Raw genomic sequence first — 21225 nt, forward strand, 5'->3', positions numbered from 1 at the left:
GATCATTCATTCAGGTTAGCAAGTATACACACACTGCTAACAAAATGTTTTCACAGGTTGAGCTCATTGTAGCCACATCTGAAAAGAGTGCCCAGCCAAAAATGGAGAGTGCAAGAGAGAGAGAGAGAGAGAGAGGGAGGGGAGGAAGTTGAAGAGAGGGATGAAGAAAAGCAAACCCATTGAAGGGTGGCTGCAAGTCTACAGTCCCCGACCCTCCCACACTGGGCCCATCCCCAACACCTGTCAATCACCTCACCTACCAATCACATTTGCGTCGCCACCCCATCAACTTTACCCCTCCCTCTCAGTCTCCCTCCCTGTACCGAGACTCCCCCCCCCATTGTGCACATGTGTTGTGTGGATTTGGACAGTCTTTGATTATTAAGGATGTTTGAAGCCTCAGCAGATTGTCTGTGAAATGCTTTCCGTCGCATCTTCCCAGTGTGAATAACAACCTGCGTAACACTGATTCGCCGTCCTCACTTACAGTGTGTAGATTTTCAATATTATTGTTATTATTATGATTAATATTGTTATTACTGTTGTTATTAGTATTAATACAAAGGCAATTATACGTGTCACTTATACCACTCATATTCTGGATGCCAATGATTTTTAATTCACGTAAGACGTTTATTTCTGGACATTTTTGGAGAGCATGAATTTTCCAGTATATCTACAGCGGCTGTTTCTATGGCGATACGGAGAGATATCGGCCGCCGTTTATGTACAGGCTTTCGATGTGATTCATAATTTAACGCTCAAGCTCACATACAACAAATGTGTCCGCTCAGGTGTGTTCAATCATTGGTGGACATGCATGGTCTTTGTGTGAATGTTCGGGGCGAACCTACCAGAGCCTGATCTAGAACGTCTGGGGTCTTCCATTTTTATTTACGACTCTATTTCTCTTTTCTGATTTGTGACACAGATTGCAACTTTAGGGCCGGTTGTTAGTATACATTTATACATTTTTAAAAAGAAAATCATTGTTAAGGAAAGCTCGCAGATCGTCTTCAGATCGATGGTTTGCCATACCTCAGTTGATTATGCCAATGCCATCTTATCGGATTCATGTTTTCCAGGAATCTGATGTCTGTGTACGGAGAGATGCTTCTATCCAATGACATCATTAGTTGAGAAGTAAAATCTTAAAAGGCGCTTCTACTTTTCCGGGTTGTAGTCATGGCGTAGGCTTAGAATTACTGGAGTAACGTGATCATTCGGTAATGACTTTACCTCTGAATTTACTAAACAAAATTTGGGTTTAGCTGACAAAGTTGCATATGCTCTTGAGTTGTTTTGCTTTTATAAACGACATTTATATTTCTGTCGTGACATACGGTGTTGAATACTATCGATATTACTCGATTAATATCTAGTTCTGTCTTTGAGAGTTTAAATATATTTTTGTTTGTTGTCAGTGTGTGAAACTCTTTAAAGGAGAGCGTAATTTTACATGAAGAAAATGTGCTCGATCATTTTTAAAGTGTGTTTGCACTTTGGATGGGCAAAGTGCAAGGTGTTTAAAACTCTTTAGTAGAATGATGTGAAGAAGCTCTTATTCGAAAGGGGCAGCAATAGTTTTATATTTTAGATGATGGCAAGAAATAGCTTAACGAAACGAAAGTGATCTTCTATACGTCACACCTCATGCAACTTCGTGCTGATTTATGTCTACTTTTGAAGAGAGAACATCATTCTGATGTCATGTGACTATTGTATCAACCTTGGCAGGAATGACCTTGGAGACCCATGAACTGTTTGTATCCTCAGGTCGTATTTATTTATTAGAGTATCTTAACACAACTTACGTGCTTTTTACTTTCATTCGCGTTTCGTTTGCACACTTGGTCTCATTTTTGAACACTCGTTTGTTTTAAGCCACGTCATATCGGCGATGACTACTGATTACTATTATTTGGAAAAAAGCGCCTTTTAAAGTATTTATCTCAAACCAAGTGACCCCCCTCGAGGCACGCTCGTCTGCTCCAGCGCTCTGCTTGTATGACAGCTGTGTTTTCGTTCTTGGATGTTTTGTCTTATGTTCTGTCTGAGACGAAGTGATGCAAGCATTCGCATTTGTTTATGAGAGTGATCAAAGTTTCACACCTGTCTGCTCACTAAAATAGACAGAACAAACAAAAAAGACAGCATGTAAAAAGTGTACTGTTCTGTGTTTAGCAATGGAAATACACATGTTACGAGTGAAAGTGCACATAACTGTTATCTTTGCATGACAGTCACTTGAACACTAGGTTTGGTGTTATTTCTCTTTTTGATTTTCTATTGAATGCTGGTTTTCCTAAACCTTTCTCTTATCTATTTTATCAGCTTTGTTAAGTGCATATGATATTTTTGTCCCAGGATGACGCTGACAATGGCAGTGTAAATGACGAAGACTATAGCTATGAAAATGCAGATGATATTATGGAAATGGTGATATTTCTACGGCATGCTTTTGTATTAAGCTCATTGTTGTCGACGCAGGGTGACTGATATTTATATTAACAACTATAAGAATACTCAATAGTATGAGACTGCTTGACTTCAGAGAAGCACTTGCAATATTAGAGTAACATGCATGGGATAGTTAACTTCAAAATCAAACTTATCGGTCTGCTGTTGGCAGTGATATCTAACTGCTGGAAGGAATAGGAATTTTTCCCATTGTTATCGGGGGTTTTATGACAAACCTGAAGCATCCAGGCTCTCCCGAACTAAGCAGAGGTAAAATCCACATGCACTAACAGCACTGGACTGTTTTCACTTCACTCGTATCACTGCTCAAATGGAAACAGTACTGAATAGTTTCTCTGAGGTTGAGTCTTCTTACAGTAGCCCTCTGTTAGATTTGTATTTCTGTATAAGATAACATTCTCTTTGATTTCTGATGATTCTTACTCTTGTTATTGATCTATTCTCAAACATGCTATGTGTATTCCCTGACTTAAGCAAACGTGTTCAGGAGTTATAAATAAATGAGATGATTTAAATAGTGAAGAATCTTTTGCATTTTCTTCTTTCTATGATCATGACGACTTTTATGGTGAATATGTATTTCAACAATTCTATATTTCTTGAGGAGAATTTGCTAGTTTGCCAATTCATAATTTGCTTTGCTAATTCATGTTGTTGATGAAATTAAAAATTGTATGCAATGCAACATTACATGTTTAATACAGTAATGTCAACTGGTATTCAATAAATTACACTGTAAAAAGCAATATGAAAAAATAACAAATCACATTCTTCATGTTCCATTGATATGAGCTATCAATGTCACAATCAAAAGTTCAGTAAAGAAAACGTCAGGCCAGCTTAACTAATCTCTCACTGGCCTCCCAAAGTTTTTTTGCAACTCCAGGATCTCTGGCAAATGCTCTCAGAGTGGCTGGCCGACAGTCTGTGAAGTATCCTCCATTGTGTGGAAGAACCTCATCCGATACTGCGCAATACACGACCGTCTGCGCACCGGCCTCAGAGGAAACAAAAAACATGAACATCACCACCTGCATCAGGATCCGGAACAGAACTGAGTAATGGCAGGTCCAATTACTGTGAACATAACCTGAATGACACGGGACAAAACAAACATTAAAAATGGTTTTAAAAACGAGCGTTCACATTTTTTTTAAGAAATAGAAAAAGTGTATATCTCACCAGGGTGAACAGAATATGCCGTCACTCCTTTCCCCTCCATCATGCGAGCCAGCTCCTGTGTGAAGTAAATATTGGCCAGCTTGCTGCGACAGTAGGTAAAAAACGGGAACAGGTTGTAGTTAAGATCCTGGAAGTCCAGCTTCTGGTACTTGTAGTTTGAGCAGGTGAGCGTTATCACCCTGCTGGGGGAGCTCTCTTTCAGCCTCGGGAGGAGGAGGTCGGTTAGTAAGAAATGGCCCAGGTGATTCACGCCAAAACACATGGAGAAATTGTCATCAGTCCAGTCCAGGACGCTAGGCATGCCTGAGAATAAAAACAGTTTTGAGTCGAGGACTTAAGGTTTTTAGCTCTGACAAAATGGCCATGACATGGTTCCAAATATCTTTTTACTTCAAATCCTCCAGTTTATTGAAAAGAAGCGTGTTCTTACTTTTCTAAACAATCAAACTTACTAAAAGGGAACCAAGCGATTGCTAGAAGCCAAACTGTTTTAGAGACTTGCAGGGAAGCCTTTATCCTTTTAAACAGTGTTTGGCCATTGCTTTGACACCCCTGACATCAATCACCTGCATTATTGATCAGAATATCAAGACGCTTCTCCTGCTGTAAGAAGCTTTTACTGAAGTCTCGTATTGACTTCATATTGGCCAGGTCCACTTCCATATAAATAACATTTAAGTTGTGGCTCCTGGATTTGATCTCTCGAACAGCCTTCCTCGCTTTTTCTTCATCTCTGCAGGCGATGATGACCCGGGCACCTCGCAAAGCCAGTGCTACAGCCGTTTCCTTCCCTATTCCAGAGTTCCCACCTGAAACACAATGAAGATTTTATTTAATATAGAGGGAATTTGTATGAAGAGATTTTGATTCACGCAACTCAAACAAACCCCTGAAAACAAAACAAATTGTAAAGGTTTAATCCCATTATGAACGGTACTTATGGTACAGAATAACCATTTATATTCAATGTGATGCAAGGAACTGTGGCAGACATGGACGCTCAATGACACACAATGGTTATGAATGAATGACCTTAAAGATGTTAATGCTATGTGGCCAAGGCAATGAACCCAAGACTCACTCACCAGTGATAAGAACAGTTTTTCCATTTAGTCGCGTCACATCCATGCAGTGCATCCTTCGTTTCATCCATTTTAACACCAAAAAGCACACAAGTCCCGATAATATGAAGTATAACAGAAACATGATCTGTTAGCTTAGCCAGTAAGCGTTAATACAAAACCAACCTCCTTACTGTCCATACAGCATTCAATAAAACGGTTCCCATAAAATACGGAATGTATCCATTCGCAACAATCGTGCTATTAAAAGCACATTAAAAAACCGTTAAGTGACACCAAAGCTTGTTATTAGCAGATAGCTGAACCTAGTCAACAAGCTTGACTTCATGCGGCGCCCGAATAAAACGATCAAAGTACCGCGATAGCGAGATCTCCATAACATCCGGACCACTAGGGGGCGGATGAGCTGTCGATTCATGTTTACAACACACCGTATTGCCGTAGAATGAAAACCAGAAATGAGCTCTCACATGTATTTGTGAACAGCAGCGTAAAAAGTCTGAAACCCGCGTTTAATGCAACTATGACCGTTTTAAACGTTTCAGATGGGAAGGTTGATGCGATTCTAAATTATTTCACGGTGGATGGTAATGTATCCTCTAATGTGAAAGACACGCTGAAGAGTTTCTTGCTGAAACTCACAGAAAATGTCAGGTAAGGAGGTGTGTGAATGGAGATCAGTTAACGTTAAGGACATTTAATCACCAGTGATTGCTGATAAACGCTGTAGTGTTTGTGTTTTGATCAATAAATTGTCACTACTAGATTTAGTGCGAATATTAACCATGATTTTACAGTAACCACAGTTTGACAATGGCATTTATAATAAAACCTCAGTAACCACAAATGTACCATTGTACCAGTAGTTTAACCATCATTTTTGTATTAAAACTAAACACAAATGGTAAATCAAAAAACATGGTTAATCTACTTCTACTATATTAGATTATGTTTTTTTTCCTAAGGGTAGATACATTTAGGCTGATATATATATATATATATACGAAGGGTTTGGTGCCAAAACATGTTATCATGTTTTTATTGTGTTTGTTAGCTGTATTTTTTGTTATTATGTCTTAAATCAAAACAAACCAACTGGAGTTTGATTGATATTGATTGGAATACGCAATAAAAAAAAACAATCAAAAAATTTTTTTGAAAATGTTGGAAAACTGAGTTATCGTATTTGCAGTTTAAAAGCGCTCAAATCTACAATAGGTCTGAGTGCTTTTAAAATGATTTGAAATTTGTTGACAAATGACAAGTTTGCTGTATGATGACAGTTGCACAGGGAAACGGAGCAGGGAGCGGTCACTAGAGGAGGCATTACAGATCCTGCTGAAGATCCCGAAAGAAGAACTTCTTTCCTTACCGACCGCTGCTCTCCATCAACTTGTTCAGCTGCTGTTGGCTTTGCAGATTGAAGCAGTCACAACTTCATCCGTGTGCCACAAATTAGACCAGGTCCTTTTTTACCATTGGCTTCATGTCGACAAATACATTTTATTTTGTTTCATTTCCCTGAAAGACATGTGTTTTTAACTTTTCATTATAGATGGTGCAAGTCTTGGTCGAAATAAACCGTTCTGTTGTCTTTGAGGAGGTTCAACAATGTCTTCGCAACGTATTGCACCAAGAACAGGTACGAGCGTCTACGGTATGTCTTTTCATTTGGCTAAGAGTTGGTTTTGACTGATGATTTGTTTTGCAGGTGCTATCATTGCAAGACATTCAGCTTGGTGGGTATTTACTTCTTCACATTTGTACAATGATGTGCTGCTGTTATTTATATTCAATTTGTTTAAGTAATACGTGTTATAATTTGTGCTCTGTTTCACATATCAGCTTGTATGTTCATGGAGGACAGCAGTGTTGGACGAGAAGCCTTAAAGGAAGAATGCAAGACCCTGCTTCGTCAAGTTGCTAAAATGATTCCTGTTGTTATGTCAGATGAGGTGGCACAAAATGGGCTTCTGTGTTACCAGACTGTCAAGGTAATAAATCTAGTTTTGAAGTTAAACTGCATTACACACTTGTCAGGTGTTTTATTGAATTTGCCTGTTTGCTCTTCTCTCAGCTGTGTTTGCAGGTATTCCAGGTGCTCCCTGGCCAGGTGGCACCGCTGGTCTGCAGTAAAGATGGTGAAAAAACGAGTGTGAGAGATATTTTGGAATTCCTGATGAACGTCATTTTAGGAGAGGTTGGAGCTTGTGGCCACATCTATATTTTGGAACTGTTTAGATGTTTCATGTCTTGTGCAGTATGTAATTCCCAGCTGATTGTGTCAATCAATTCCAGATTTCCAGCAGAGACACACGGTTGTTGTCAGGCACTGCGGTTGCTATGGTGATTACCGCAGTGACGGATGTTCAGTGTGCTCAATCAGCTGCCTGGAGTCTATTGCAGATCACCAACACAGGCAAACTACAGATTTTTACAGATTACAGATTGTCTACAAATGGATATATGATATCCAAATAGCAATGCTGATAAGGATAAAAAAAAACGTGTAATGTAGAGTGTTGAGTCTCAGCATTATTTGGTAAATATTTTTTTAAAACTTATATCGTAACATTTAAGTTATTCTTTGTCAGTTTTATTTTTCTTATAAGATGTAAATTTGTGCTTTCCAGGACCATGGAGATTGACAGTAGGTGAGCTACAGGTGGATTGTCGCCCCAGAGGCCAGGACGGGGTAGACAGGCTTGCCATATCCAGGGGACTTTTAAGTTGCTGCAGAAAGGATGTGCTTGTCAGTCGCCATGGCAACCAAGGAGTATGTGAGCACATAGATTGCTTTTATCAATAATAGGCCTGAGTGCAATATAAAATTGATGGATTCCATATTATCCTTCCTCTTCTGTTCCACGCAGACATGTTTTCTTTTGGATGGCTTATTTCCTCTCATCTCTGCTCTGTGTGAAGAAAAGCTTGACTGTCATTACTATGTTTTTCAAGGTACAATCATGGTCGTCATGGTACAGATCACATATTTTAGCATTTTCTTGTGGTAACAGATACATTGCCGCTTGTATTTATGCATGTCCTGCAGTATTTACCATATGGCTGAAAAGGGTTAAAGAGTGTCTCAGAGAAATTTGGGACATTACTGGTGCTCCTTTGGATTCCGAACTTCAACAGCATCTTACACAAATCATCTGGAGCAATGCAGAGAGTCCGGTAAGCCATGTATATTAGACCGAATCATTATTTTATCCAAAGCGACTTACATTGCATGAGACCATACATTTGTATCTGTATAGTCAATATCTCATATTTAATCAATTATTCAATCTGATTTCTATAAAAGTTTATTTTGGCAACCCTTAGTAGTGCAGTAGTATGAAGACATTAACTAAAAGCCACACAATTCCAAGTTTGGTTTTAAGGGTTCCAAGCAAACAACCAGTAATTGATTTGATCAATCATTAACCGTTCAACCATGTTTTTAACCAATAAAGATCTAAGGGTATATTTCTTTCCGTTCATTTTTTTTATAGTTGGATGGCCTTGCAGAATTGGCACACAGTGCTTTCTGTCTCTTTATTGAGATCTATGAAAAGGATTGTCAACATTTTGGGAATACTGAGAAAAAACTTTATGATGAGTTATTGCACAGGATAGCAGAAATGCCCTGGCAGTCAAAAGCCAAGTATTCACCACTAAGTGCAATTCTGCCATACACGGGCACAAACAAGGTAAGGTCATCAGATACTCTCGTCCCATTATGTATTTGGATTATAATAATACCACTTTCTCAAATGTTAATAAATCGAAGAATAAATCGTAGCATAAAATGTCATTTAACTTCCTAACAGGTTTTGAAACTGTATCATGCCCTTCCCTCTCACATCCTAAAATGTCTCTCCATGAACCACCTCTCTCCATGTGCCTCTGAAGTCTACAAATGCCTACTCCAGGAACAAAAACGTGAGCTTATTATTAATGCGTCCCAGGAAGCCCCGCCCACCGATCAAGACCTAGCCGACCAGTGGGCTCACCAATGGCAACCCAAAGTTCTGGAGGCTATGACTTCGGAAGTGACTCTGCTTCAAAAGAATGCCTCTTGCCATCTTCTGCCTTCAACGTTACGCACGTATCCGGGTGCTTTCAACACTCTTCTGTTAGCTCTGGATCCAACAGTTCCCGGTCACCTTCACACATGGGCTTGTGTCATGAGCGCCCAACGATCCATTAGTGGACATTCTCTCTGGGGTATGAACAGTACAGATTCCCTGAAGACCCTCCGTCTTGCCCTCTCCTCTCTGGATGACAGCGTCCGCCTGGCAGCCCTGAATCTTCTGTGCTGCAGTCCAAAGACTAAAGAAGCCCCGTCACAAGTGGAGTATTCTGCTCTGAGAGACTTTATACCGTTGAATCTTAACAGCGAATCATCGCCGTTCCGCCAGCATCTTCAAGCAGCGCTGAGGAAATTCCTAGTGAGAATAAGAGAGAGCTCTATGGCAAGCATCATCAAAGGTCATAAACGCAAAACGGGACATTGTAAGGAAGAGGAGGCGGTTCTAATGCAAGGAATCGGTAAGGAATGTAGAAACTTGCATTGATGTTCTTTTATTTTCAATTTGACATATTATCAAGTCTGTCTGTGTCAGACCACTATAGAAAAGAAAGAAATTGCACAGAGAAAGAGTTATGATGTGCGATTATTAAAGAGACTTAAGTCTAAGCAGCATCGTTCATGGCGGTTTCAGAACACAGCCATGCAACTGAAAAAAAGGCTTATTTGATGTTCCTATTTTTTAGAGTTTGTTGGCTGGTTAGCTCAGCTGGCATTGGTCTATTTGACTCCTGACAGCAGCTATCAGAGGAAAAAGACGGGTTTGCTCCTGTTGTCTGCTGTGCTGGACACATGTACTGACACCTGGAATCCGGATAGAAAAAAGGGACAACCACCTGGTAAAACAATTTATTTGCATGTTTTCTGGCTGCTTTGTCAAATGCACAGTATATTTAGGCATTTTTCACCCCACTTTATCTGCAAGTTCCTCCATAGTTACCACTGTTGACCTGACAATTTACTCTGTAGAGAAAAAAAAAGACGAGGGGCATTAAATTATTAAAGCAATAATGTGACATTTGATAAATATTTTTTTCAGCTAATATGTCTACTCTGATAAACTGGGCAAAAGATAGAGGAAAGTGGGATTTCTTCTCCAAGTCAAACATGCTGATCTTGATTGGCTGTTTAGAGGATTCAACCAATGAGGTCAGTCTTAAAGAACATTTTGATGTGTGACCCAATTTCTCACTTTTGGATTGTGAACTGTGTTTGTCCCATCAGATCCGTGAGCTGTCTGCAGAGCTGCTGCTTCGTTTTTTTCCCCCTTCTCTACCTGATGACATCACTGCTGTTCTTTTCAGCCGGGCAGAGCGACTCCTCCAGAGCCCCAGGGTCCAAGAGGCCCAGATGGGTGCTCTGATGTTCAAACTACTGCTGCAGAAGTAAGCAACATCAGAATAGTTTGTTAATAAGATCAAATGACCCATTTCATATACGTGTTTTCAGCAGTCCAGATGGAATCTGTTGCCTTGTTTCTTTTTATTTTCAGCACTTGTTTTGGAGCAAAATCTGTAAAATTCTGCAGATAAAGACTGTGTGACAGTCTTATTGTTCGCAACAATCCTCTTGTGAATACTGCTTATTATATCAATTACAAAATAATTACACAGGGTGGTGAATTCGCGAATGACGTTTTAATTCTTCAAAATAGGGCCAGATTTCAGTATGCGTCCATGCAATGCATGATGCAGATCCGTTCTCTGAATATTGCTAAAATTGTGTATCTGTTTGGACTGCAGGGCGGATGGGGTTTCTGAACAGGGAGAGAAGCAGTCCATCAGGCTGATTCGATTTCTTTTGAATAAACTGAAGCATCATTTCCTCACCGCCAAGAGTGACATGCTGCAAGCTGCTCGCACAACACCTATTCATGGTAGGGGTGGAATTTAGACAGTACTGTAGTCTAAATGTTATCTGAAAGCAACATTTTCAGACATTTAAGGTTTTAAACATCAGACATTTAAGGTTTTACAGATTTTTGTTGCCAAGAACAGATTCTAAAGCAAAACTCAACTCTTTCCAAAGTATATGTTCACCCAAAAACGAAAATTCTTTCATAATTTACCCAACCTCATGTCATTCCAAATCTGTGTGACTTTATTTCGCCTGCAGAGCACAAATAATACATTATGAAGAACGTTGGTAACCAAACAACATTGCCCCCCCCCCAAATATGTTTCACAGAGGAAAGAGTCATATACAGGTTTTAAAATAAATAGAGAATATATGATGACAGATTTTTTACTATCCATTTAAATGTGTATCTTACTGTCGTTTCTCAGGCATTGTAAGTGCTCTCCAGAGGGGTTTGATGGAAGTACCAGGAGTCCTGGGGGAGTCACTAAACCACAGTGTTGCGGTTGACATTGTGTGTTTGCTAGAGAAGATCACTCTACTGCTACTGGGTGTCCTGTATGGAGACCAGGACACTGAGGACAAAGGTATGCTAAAACTGCAGGTAGATGAAGTCAATTGTAACTGAACACAATTTGTCATAATAAGACCCTTTCTTTATCACAGAGGTGCCTCCATCGTTCTGTGACATGGGAAATGCAATCAGTTCTCTGATTGGCCAACATGCCGTTGAGGGGGCGAGACTTGATGAAGACACAGATGAGAACGTGTTGTTGTCTGAGGAACATAGTCTGGTGCTGACCTGCTGCTGGGTCTCTTTAAAGGTACAGCTACTGGATGATTGGTCTAAGCGGTTTCACATCACTGATGATGATCTAACGCTATGTCTGTCTTCTCTTTGAACAGGAAATAGGGATTTTTCTGGGGTTCCTGGTGGAAAGAATCCAGACATTGCCGTGGCGGATGACTGTTGGAGAACTTAAAAGGGCTTCTAAACTGTTTAAAGACATCATTCTGAAATGTAGACACTGGGTAAGCACACATAACTGGTATTTTCTTTCTTTCTAAGGTGTACAGACTAGAGTGACCCTTCATAAGTCTGCTTGTCTCTTTTTCTCTCGTCTTTCTTAAGGGGGCAGTAGAGGGCTGCTGTATCGGCTTCACTAAGTTCTGCAGGACTCTCCTGAGCAGCTCTAATCCTGAAGTTAGAGATATCCCAGCCCTTATATTACAACAGGTGGGATGTTATAGACTTTTTATCAACCCCTCATATAAATAATTTATAGGAGTTTCCTATTTGGAAGTTGGGTTATAATAGAAATATGGGATGTTTGTGAGATTCCAAAAGGAATGTAAAAACATATTGATTTCAGTTTTTATATGCAAATCTAAAATAAAGTTTTCTTCTGATCTTTGATTTTGAGTAAGCTGTTGGTTGCAATTTGCAACCTCACCACTAGAGGCTCCTAAATTTCATACAATGGACCTTTAAGTTGTTATCTTTCCAGGGTCTGTTTGTTCTCCAATCGCCACGTAGTACATCAGTGACCCGGCGTGCTGCCGGACTGCCCATGCTTATTTTAGGCGTCTTGGCTGCTGAAGACTCCAGCAAATCTCGCCCCCTATTGGCCCACACTATTAATACACTCTTGGACATAGCTAGAGCACCACTGCCCCAGGACTGGGACCAAACTCTCGACTTACCACAGGTGCAGTAAATCTACCCATTAACTACATCCAACAATATTGCTGGATCTCTCATGTTTCGCTCAAAGCCTCTCTCATCTTTTCTCTTTCAGGTGTGTGCTGGTCACATACTACAGGCACTGGTCAAAGGTTCAAGCCTGGGCGTGGCTGTTCTGCAACACACCCCTGCGGTGACCATTCTGTCCCTTACCCTCCTAAGCTCACCATGCTGGGCCATGAGAAACGCAGCCCTGCAGCTTTACAGTATGATTTTCGTTCACTCACCCATACAAGTCTCACAATTTTCTTTTGCAAATCTTGACCTTTGACCTCTCACAGGTTCTCTCTGCACCAGAATGTTGGGTCAGCACCCGGCCGGCGAAGAAGGGTCCACACATTCCGGCATGTCTTCCCCTTCCTTTTTTAATCTTTACCCAGCCCTACAGCCCTTCCTCCAGGAGGCGCTAGAGAGCGCAGCAAAAGACCTGCTAGACTCTACAGTTCTCCTGCACCCTTCCCTATACCCTGTGCTCACTCTGCTTGCCAAACTACAGCCGGGTGCAGAGGAACAGACACGGTATGATGGAATGCATGCACAGTGATTTGGATCTGACAAATGCATAGATGACAATTTCTCACACCCTCACCTAAAACCTTGCCCTTCAAAAATATGACCGCATATTTGGACATGCAATATGATTGACATGAAGAGAGCATCGCCCCAGGTCCCCCAGGCATTTTATTTGCTATTGATCGAGTCTAGCGCTGTTGACTTACGATTGTGATTTCACACAACACCTTTTTTTAATTGACACCTGTCAGCTAGTAGTAACATTTCTTTGTGACACTCTGTGTTATACACTAGATTCAGGAAGTGTGAGCAATGATTTACATCATGTTTTTTAGATGTATTTGAATATAGTTTTTGTAGAATCCACGCAAACTGCAAAAATAGTTGTTATGTTACAAAGTTATATTTTCTTAAAAATAAATGGAACACAGTAAGTTAATAAAGATGTAAATGTAGTATTTTAATGGCGTGATGCCCCTTATTCAAACATATGAAATTTGAAATCTCATTCTATCTTGTTATATTTCTTTCAAATGTTGTTTTTGGAAGGTGTTTACTATAAATAAAACACACCCTCCATCCCAGTCAGAATATAATAAGTTATCTATTGCCCAGAATCTTGTAAATACAATTATGGCTGGAAGTGTACACTACGATACTTTTAAAATCAGAACAGATTGTTTTTAAACTAGACATCATACACTTGCAGACTTTTTGAAAGTTTTAGAAAGAAACACTGATCAAGTCTGCAGACTTGCACAGACTTTCTGGAAGAAGTCCAGACTGAATATCTGAGCAGAAGTCTTAAAGTGTACAGTATTTTAGCCTTTAGTTGTCCTATTCATTTGGTGTCTTTGGGTTTTTCTCAGTGCACTGTCAGAATTCCTGCCGCCGTTATTCTTGCTTGCTGCAAGTCCAGTCTATGGCGTGCGAGTGATGTCATCCAGGGCTCTTGTTGCCATGATTCCCCCATCCCGATGTCTGGCGACTGTCCTGCATTTGGTGGAAAAGCTCCCGGAATCACCGGACGTTTCCTGCTGTCACAACAGACTACATGGACAACTCTTACAGATAAAAGCCATACTGACAAGAGCACTGAAAACCAACATGTAAGAGTCATTAAGAGAAGTATATCTAATAAAGGAAAAGTCACCATAAACTTAATATCTTATATACACTTTTGCAGCAGAGCAAATGTAACAGCAAATGCATGACTCTTAATGTTTCCCTTAAAATTGATATAGATATCATAGGCGAGTCAAATTCAATGGTTATTGAATTATAATTTGAATCAAACAGACAGTCATCTCTCAGTGAGGTTGTGGAAAGGTTCGAGTCCAGACTGTGGTTGGCATTGTCAAGTCAGCGGTGCCTGCTGGTGCGTATGGCATATGTGGATGTGGTGGAGCTGTTGAGAGGCCATTGCTCTGGTGCTTTCCTGACCCACCTGTCATCTGTACTGCTACAGGAGATTCACAGGACTCCAAACATACTAGAGGTGTGGGTTCATATGCTCAAAATCATGTTGCCCGTAGTGTATATGCTGACATATCTGTTGTCTGTAGGTTGGCTTTGCTTCATTTCAACAAAGCGCTGTGAACTTCCTATGTGAGGATCCTAAATGGGCGTGTCAGGTGTGGCAGAATCTGTCCAATGGCAGTACAGTTGTGAGGCTCTCATTGGTCAAGAGGGCAGCAGAGGGATGTGGCTGGAGAGGGACTGTTTTACAACAGGTTATGCTGAGAGCTCTGCAGGTGAGTTTATAGATCTATGAAGTCTTATTATCTAACCACATACAAATGCAGGAAAATAAAGCACTAGAGATCTGTTTAATGTGTTTTTTTCCATATCCGACTTTAGATCAAATAAATGGGGTGTGTCAGTCATTGTGTTCAGTAATCTTTAAGAACAGGTTGGGTTTGGTCTTGAGATATCCGCCCAGCTTTTATTGTGTTTGCGAGTCAGTTCTGCACCAAACCGGTCCATTTAATGCAATTCAGTCACTCGTTGGCCATCTTGGCAAGCTTCCCGGGCAGCTATTTTCCGTCTAGGCAGCGAGCATACAAGTGCAGCTCCCTTTTGTTTGCTTGGCTCCAATCTGCCGGTGCAAGCTCAAAGAGGACGGTCCCTCCAGTTGAGCTCGGTCCAATGTTTCGTCTAGATTTGAACAGGGAGTTGGTGGGTTCACCACATTTTTTATGCAAGGCTTTGAACCAGTATGCACTATAAAGTAGTATGCAAATAAAAATGAATTACATTCGGCATACATTAATAAATAATAAATGATGCTATAATGTCATAAATAGCTCCACGCATAAGACAATTCAATTTAAATTTTGATGTTTGTAAAGTGTGCTTTCAGATTTATTATACAACCAGAGCAAGAGTTCTCGAATAACAATACCATCACCTGCAGGCCAACCTGAAGGAGGCGCTGTTTCACCAGAATGTTGAGTACAGAGAAGCATTCTTAAAAGCATTAGTGGAGGTTACAAGCCCAGAAGAAGACAGTCTTGGCCCGTCTCATCCCACTTCGCCAGGATTTGATGAGGCGTATCTGCAAGGCTGTGTGGAGGATGTGTTTGAAGATCTGGAGATGGGTCGAGGAGGTCCTGGGTTCATCTCAATGGCTCTTTGTGCAGTTAGTGTGCTCCTCTACCAGAGGTGAACTTTTATATAAATATATGTATTTGCCGTTGATGTACATACAAAATCGAAAATACATCAAAGGAATTTATTTCTTGGAAACTATTTATTGTTGTAATGCTTTTTGTACGCACTTCATTGGTGCTTCTTATTCTGAATATATAAAAACCTTATCCTAAACTTTACTTAAACATTTCTAAACAAGTAATTCAGTCCCAGTTTCAAATATGTGCTGGTTGAAAAGTTGTTAAAATAACAACAAATAATATTTACACAATTAAGTCTTCATGAAAGAGTTATGTTGATGGTGTTTCAGGAAGGGAGGAAACCACCACAGTTCTACACAAAACATACAAGTCTGGCTCCATTCTGATTTTAAAAGCCCATGTTTTTTAATCTTATCTAGTCCAGATTGATAAAACTGTTCCCACAATTTGTTTCTTTTTTTGAATATTATGTTAATCTCTAAAGGTTAAATGAACATAATATTGTTCCTTGTCTGTGCTTTTTGTATTTCAAAACTTACAAATGTTTCTGAGAAAGCCTTTTCAAAAAGACTTTACAGTTAACCTATGGATTTATGAATGCTCTCATACTCCCTCTCTCTCTTTATCAGCATAGACTTGTGCTTGCTTGAGCGCTGGTGTAAATTATTAGAAAAGCACAGATGCCCTGAAGCTCCTGAGGCCCTCAGATCAGCCTGTGCTCGCTCTCTATTTCTATGCGCTGTCTCCGTGGTGACCAGAAGCCTGACGGAAAGCCCTGTATTTAAAGAGATCAGTATCAGGTACTGTTTAATACAAATCATATAAGAGCCATACCATTTCATAATCAAACCACAACTTTGTTTGTTTTTGCATGCAGTATATTGGAAACGTTTATGAAATAATAATAGACGAATTTGCACAGGAACGCAGTAATGTTTGTGCTGTTTTCAAAGTCTTTTTGTTTTTGAAGGACAGGACATGATTTTAAAAATATATATATATGAAGAGTTTGGTTCCAAAATGAGAACTCAAAAATCATCTTTTTTATTATGGTATCGTGTTTTTATTGTGTTCGTTGGATGTATTTTTAGCTATTATGGCCTGAATCAAAAAGCAAACTGCAGTTTGATTGATATTAATTGTAATGCACAATAAAAAAAACATGATTTTTGAAAAAGAATTTAAACTCTTCATTTTTGAATGAGAAAAATAGTGGGCGTGGCTGTCATCTTTCTCTGCTATTTGGTTGGATGTATAAAAACAACCGTTGCATTTTTAAATAGAACTGGCAGCAGACTGACAGTTGAAGGGGAGGAGTTAACAGATGCTCCACCCAAGCTGTCTGACATATGTCATCTAAGATAGATAAGGAAGTGCATTTTCAGATTTTAGCAAAAGGGCACACAAATTCTTAAAAGAGAATGACCCACATTGATCAACTATTTACGATAAACGCTGCAATATTTCATGAAAAAGTAGGCATTGTTATTTTTATTCACTGGGACTTTAATGAAGAATATTTGTATAGAAAATTGTACCTGTAACGTTTTATTAAATGTGGAAAACGACCTGTAAAGGTAATGATAAAGAATATATTTTGGATACACAATAAGAATCTTAAACTTTTAACTAGAGAAATATAAAGCCGTGTGCATCAGACATTGTCAGTCATTGAACAGAACGTGTGCAAAAACATAGGCTTGTTTATGTTTGCATATTGTGTAGGTTGATCAGCACAGGCGTCTATTTGCTTCAAGATGAGAGTCCTGAGGTGAGAGCGAAGGCAGCCATGTTTGCCTCCCTGCTCTTCTCTTCACGACAGCCTGATGCTCCACAAAGATGTTTCTACATGCAGGTGAACCAAGCTCTGCTCTCCCTGCTGAACCTGCTCTTGGAGGAATTCTGGGATACCAGGGGTGCTCTGTATACACTGGTGTGCCACCTACCTGACTGTGATCTGAATGTCATACTACAGGATGTTAAAGAGACAGTGTAGGTTAATACACAAACACATGATGATTCTATAGGTCCAGTTATTCCTTTATCTTTCTAGTAACATGTGTGTGTGTGTTATTTATATATGTTATTTAAGTACATGTTTATGATTTAAAAAGGTAAATGCTTGCATGTACTGTATGTCTACTTTTTCATTATATGCACATTTTTATAGCATGTGTATTTTTATTTGGTGTCAGGGATGTAGTTTAGCTTCTTTGTTTGTAAATGATGATGTCTGGTGGTCAGGTGCCGCAGCCTGTATGAGCGAGATGAAGTCAACGTATTTGCAGAGCCATCTGTGATGTCAGAGTGCCTGCTCCCCTATCTGTTACGTTTGACTAAACGTTACCCAGAATCCTCCACTCTTGCAGAGGACCTCGAGCTCTGGGGTCAAAACATTGTGTCTACTGTCAGAAAGAATCTCACGATTTGTTTGAAATTTCAATTAGGTATGTACCATGCAACCTAATACCTTTATTGATTATTTTTCTTTGTTTAAAACAGATAAATAGCCACCAGTCTGCTTTTTAATACGCCACAGTCGTTCTAATTCTAACTATAATGACTCGAATTCAGTGGTTGTGTAATAATCTTTATAGAAATAAATAAAATGTTTATTGTCTAGGTGATGTACTGAATCCAGATTGGCTGAGTTTGCTGACAGAGCCGCGTTTCCATGCCGCACTTTCTGGCCTGTTCACCAGGGCAATTGTTCTGCTCCAGCTGCTCAAGGAGTGTGATAACATACGACCTTTGATTGACCCTTTGAGCTTATCTACAGACCTTCAGGACCTTTATGGACGGTTTATACACAATGGAGCCTTATTTCCTCAAGCCTTCATTGACGCACTCAATTTTACTTGACTCTCTTTAAAAGACCAAGGGTTCTTTAAGAACAATTAACAGAAAATCTTTATTGATCTGAAGAAGATGCTTTAATGGAGCGTAAACTGTTGAAATGGAATCCATTATGCAAAATTGAAGTAATGCAGAAGAATCTTTGCTTTTCTTCAAGTCAATATAAATTGTCCAATTCAAATAATTCTCGAAGACCGCAGATTTAAAATGCAGTATGTGTAATTCAGAGGGGTTACAAGATTTTCATTGTTTGAGAATGGAAGGTGATTTCTGAAATACAGCAGACTGCAGGCATATGTGCAAGCATGTTCATGTGCATGTACATGTTTGTTGGTGTCAGACTGTGCACACTAAGTGCCCTGGGCGTGAGACTGGAACATTTATTTTTAGTCCAAATAATCCATGCAGAACATTGCACTCATGTGTCATTTCATGTCTTTTTGTAGACCTGTCTGTTTTAAACCAAGTGACCTCAAGTGCAATTGATGCTTGTGTATTTAATAAACACTATTCCAACCGTTTTAGATGCTTTTTTGATAGAATTGTTGTTTAGGTGCTCTAAATGCTTGTTTATTTTGTATAGAGCCCAGTTGGCCCAGTGTTACCATTTTTAACTGAACCTTTCACATTTTCTTTCTTATTTCTTCACTCCTCTCTTCATATCCATCTCCTTATCTTTTTACACCAGCCACTTCTCATGTTTCCACTGCAGGGGTAAATGCATCAAACGGTGATGTAATGGCTTTTGCTGCAACTGTAGAATCAGCCTGATATAACAGCAGGGGAATACTTTTGGTTTTATGCTACATTAGAGGTTTCTCTCCCAAGTCAAGTGTCCATTTTCGGTTCTCAGAGTTGGGCTAGTGATGATTCATGGCTTGGATGTGTGCTCAGTTGCCGTGCAACACCCCTGTGTATCACAGGACACACATTTAGGACACAGCTGCGTATCCCAGTTGCCATAAGCGCAGCAGATGGTCTGAGTTCACAGCAAACACGAAAAATCATTCATGCTTATATAACATAATTTTGTGTACTGTAGATCTTTTTAAATGTTAAAGTGTTGTGTATGACACAAATGAAATGTAACCAGATCTATCCAAAATTAATTTTTAATTGTTTCAGTGAAAGATTCTTCTGTTGTTTTCTTTACTATATTTATACAGCAGTATTTGTTTATTAAAGCATTTTCAAAACTTCCAACAGGTTTAAAAATGATGTTTCTGATTCTGAATGAGTGTTTTAATAGGAGACCTCTGTATGGAAGCGTTTTTATGGCACTGAATGGAGCAGTCTGTTTGTCCAGTTTTTTACCTCAAGGGGAGAACTAGTGTCAACACTGTTGACCTGATTAATATGCTGATGTTTTAGGACCTGTTTTTCTTCATAACCATTGTCTCTTGTAATAAAGGACATCTCTTTATCATGTTGATATAGATAAGATTATTTATTAATATCGTTTATCAAAATAGTTGTAGGAATAGCCTAAGTACCATACAGTATCTGTTATCTTTTTTTACCCTCATGTTATTTCAAATTTGTATGGCTTTCTTTCTTGTGGAGCACAAAATATGTAAGATTATTAGTCACTTATAGGTTTAGTGCCTATTTCTTTTCATAATAGGGATTTAAAAGCAGCGCTTACATTATTATCTACATGTTTTAAAACTTTCGAAGTGTAAATATTGACAGAATTTGAGTTTAAGTGATAAGGGAACCAACCTGGAGACTATACCTTTTTGTAACAGAAAATGGAACACCATGGTGTGAAATCTGCAACGGCATAATAGATGACATGCACACAGATAGTTCACCCAAGCATAAATATTCTGTTATCATTTACTCACCCTCAAGTTGTATAAAATCTGTAGAATTTTATTTTGTTCAGAGGAACACCGAGACAGATATTTGGAAGAATGCTTGTAACAGAACAGTTCTTTCCCAGTTTGCTTTCCAACAAAAGTGTACCTAGTTCTTATATTTTCTTTCATTAAAGGAGACTTAATGTCTTAGGTCACTTTTCTTGTTATGTAATTGTATCAGGGTTTGAGAAGTTGTGTTTGTACAAAAATGCTTAGGAAGAATGTATTTTTTTTGCTGTGCTAATGCCAGAAATGAGACCAGTCTCTTCTTGCTCATTTTGAATCTCAAAAGTCAAAGTGTTTTAATTTTGGTTAAAGTAAAAAAACATCTAATAGATGATCTTGGTGTTGCTGGCACGACGCCATACCAACTAAGCTTTAGGAATGCTATACTGTGTCAAACTGCTGCTGGGTTCTATTTATAATAGTTATGTCGAGCATGTGTTTGTATAAGAAGAGCAATGCATTTAAAACAAAGAGATGGTGTACATGGAGTTATCCCGAATGTACCAGTTGGGCAACTAGACAATTACGTGGAGCAAAAATTGTAAACAAAGCTCGAGATGCTGTGTGTGTGTGTGTGTAAGCTGTTTCAGCTGAAAAGTCCAGATTCAAATGGGGTTTTCCTCCATCCTCAGGGGCCTCTCTGTCTCATTGTTCTTTGATGTCCCAATAAAGTTCTGCTCTGTCACATTTGTTTAACAAGGATGGATGATGTGACAAGCAGAGAATTGCAAGTCGATGATGAATTTGTGTGCAGCTCTTGCCTCTATTTCATTCTTCACAAACGTACGTTGCATGTAAGCTTATTCAGTCAAATGGTTTCCATTAAGTCTGCACATTAGAAAGAAATCTGCGATTTTTTGCATGGTTAAAAAGTCACGCTAAGGAAATGTTTCTAATAAAGCTTTTGTGAAATTAAATCAAATATGAAATA

The 21225-nt window shown here is 39.2% G+C and overlaps 3 protein-coding genes across 10 annotated transcripts in view; 2 read left to right on the top strand and 1 right to left on the bottom strand.

The window, feature by feature from the left end:
• Nucleotides 1-3001, top strand: part of camk2b1 (calcium/calmodulin-dependent protein kinase (CaM kinase) II beta 1) — a 44887-nt gene extending 41886 nt beyond the window's left edge. For all 8 annotated transcript variants that reach the window (XM_079477750.1, XM_079477756.1, XM_079477759.1 and 5 more), the window contains one exon: nt 57-3001. The gene's annotated coding sequence lies outside the window, so the exon portion shown is untranslated. The remainder of the gene's footprint in view (nt 1-56) is intronic.
• Nucleotides 2153-5253, bottom strand: LOC306906454 (retinol dehydrogenase 11). Its single transcript, XM_079477859.1, has 4 exons — nt 4749-5253; nt 4230-4472; nt 3664-3966; nt 2153-3571 (listed from the first exon to the last, which is right to left on the bottom strand). Exons 1-4 carry the CDS (start codon nt 4867-4869, stop codon nt 3312-3314), a joined length of 927 nt encoding a protein of 308 aa, XP_079333985.1. The 5' UTR covers nt 4870-5253; the 3' UTR covers nt 2153-3311.
• Nucleotides 5199-19632, top strand: LOC306906386 (tRNA (32-2'-O)-methyltransferase regulator THADA). The gene is made up of 31 exons (XM_079477733.1): nt 5199-5399; nt 6029-6209; nt 6301-6387; nt 6457-6484; nt 6591-6739; nt 6823-6945; nt 7044-7164; nt 7379-7521; nt 7619-7703; nt 7798-7925; nt 8246-8443; nt 8564-9284; nt 9510-9662; nt 9863-9972; nt 10048-10208; nt 10566-10699; nt 11109-11267; nt 11347-11504; nt 11587-11712; nt 11813-11917; nt 12189-12389; nt 12480-12630; nt 12706-12943; nt 13807-14046; nt 14237-14435; nt 14503-14691; nt 15354-15601; nt 16200-16370; nt 17296-17562; nt 17815-18017; nt 18194-19632. The coding sequence occupies exons 1-31, from the start codon at nt 5269-5271 to the stop codon at nt 18430-18432; spliced, it is 5547 nt and encodes a 1848-aa protein (XP_079333859.1). The 5' UTR covers nt 5199-5268; the 3' UTR covers nt 18433-19632.
• Nucleotides 19633-21225: the final 1593 nt, after the last annotated feature.

Source organism: Barbatula barbatula (assembly GCF_947034865.1).
Source record: "Barbatula barbatula genome assembly, chromosome: 2".
Classification (NCBI taxonomy): Eukaryota; Metazoa; Chordata; class Actinopteri; order Cypriniformes; family Nemacheilidae; genus Barbatula; species Barbatula barbatula.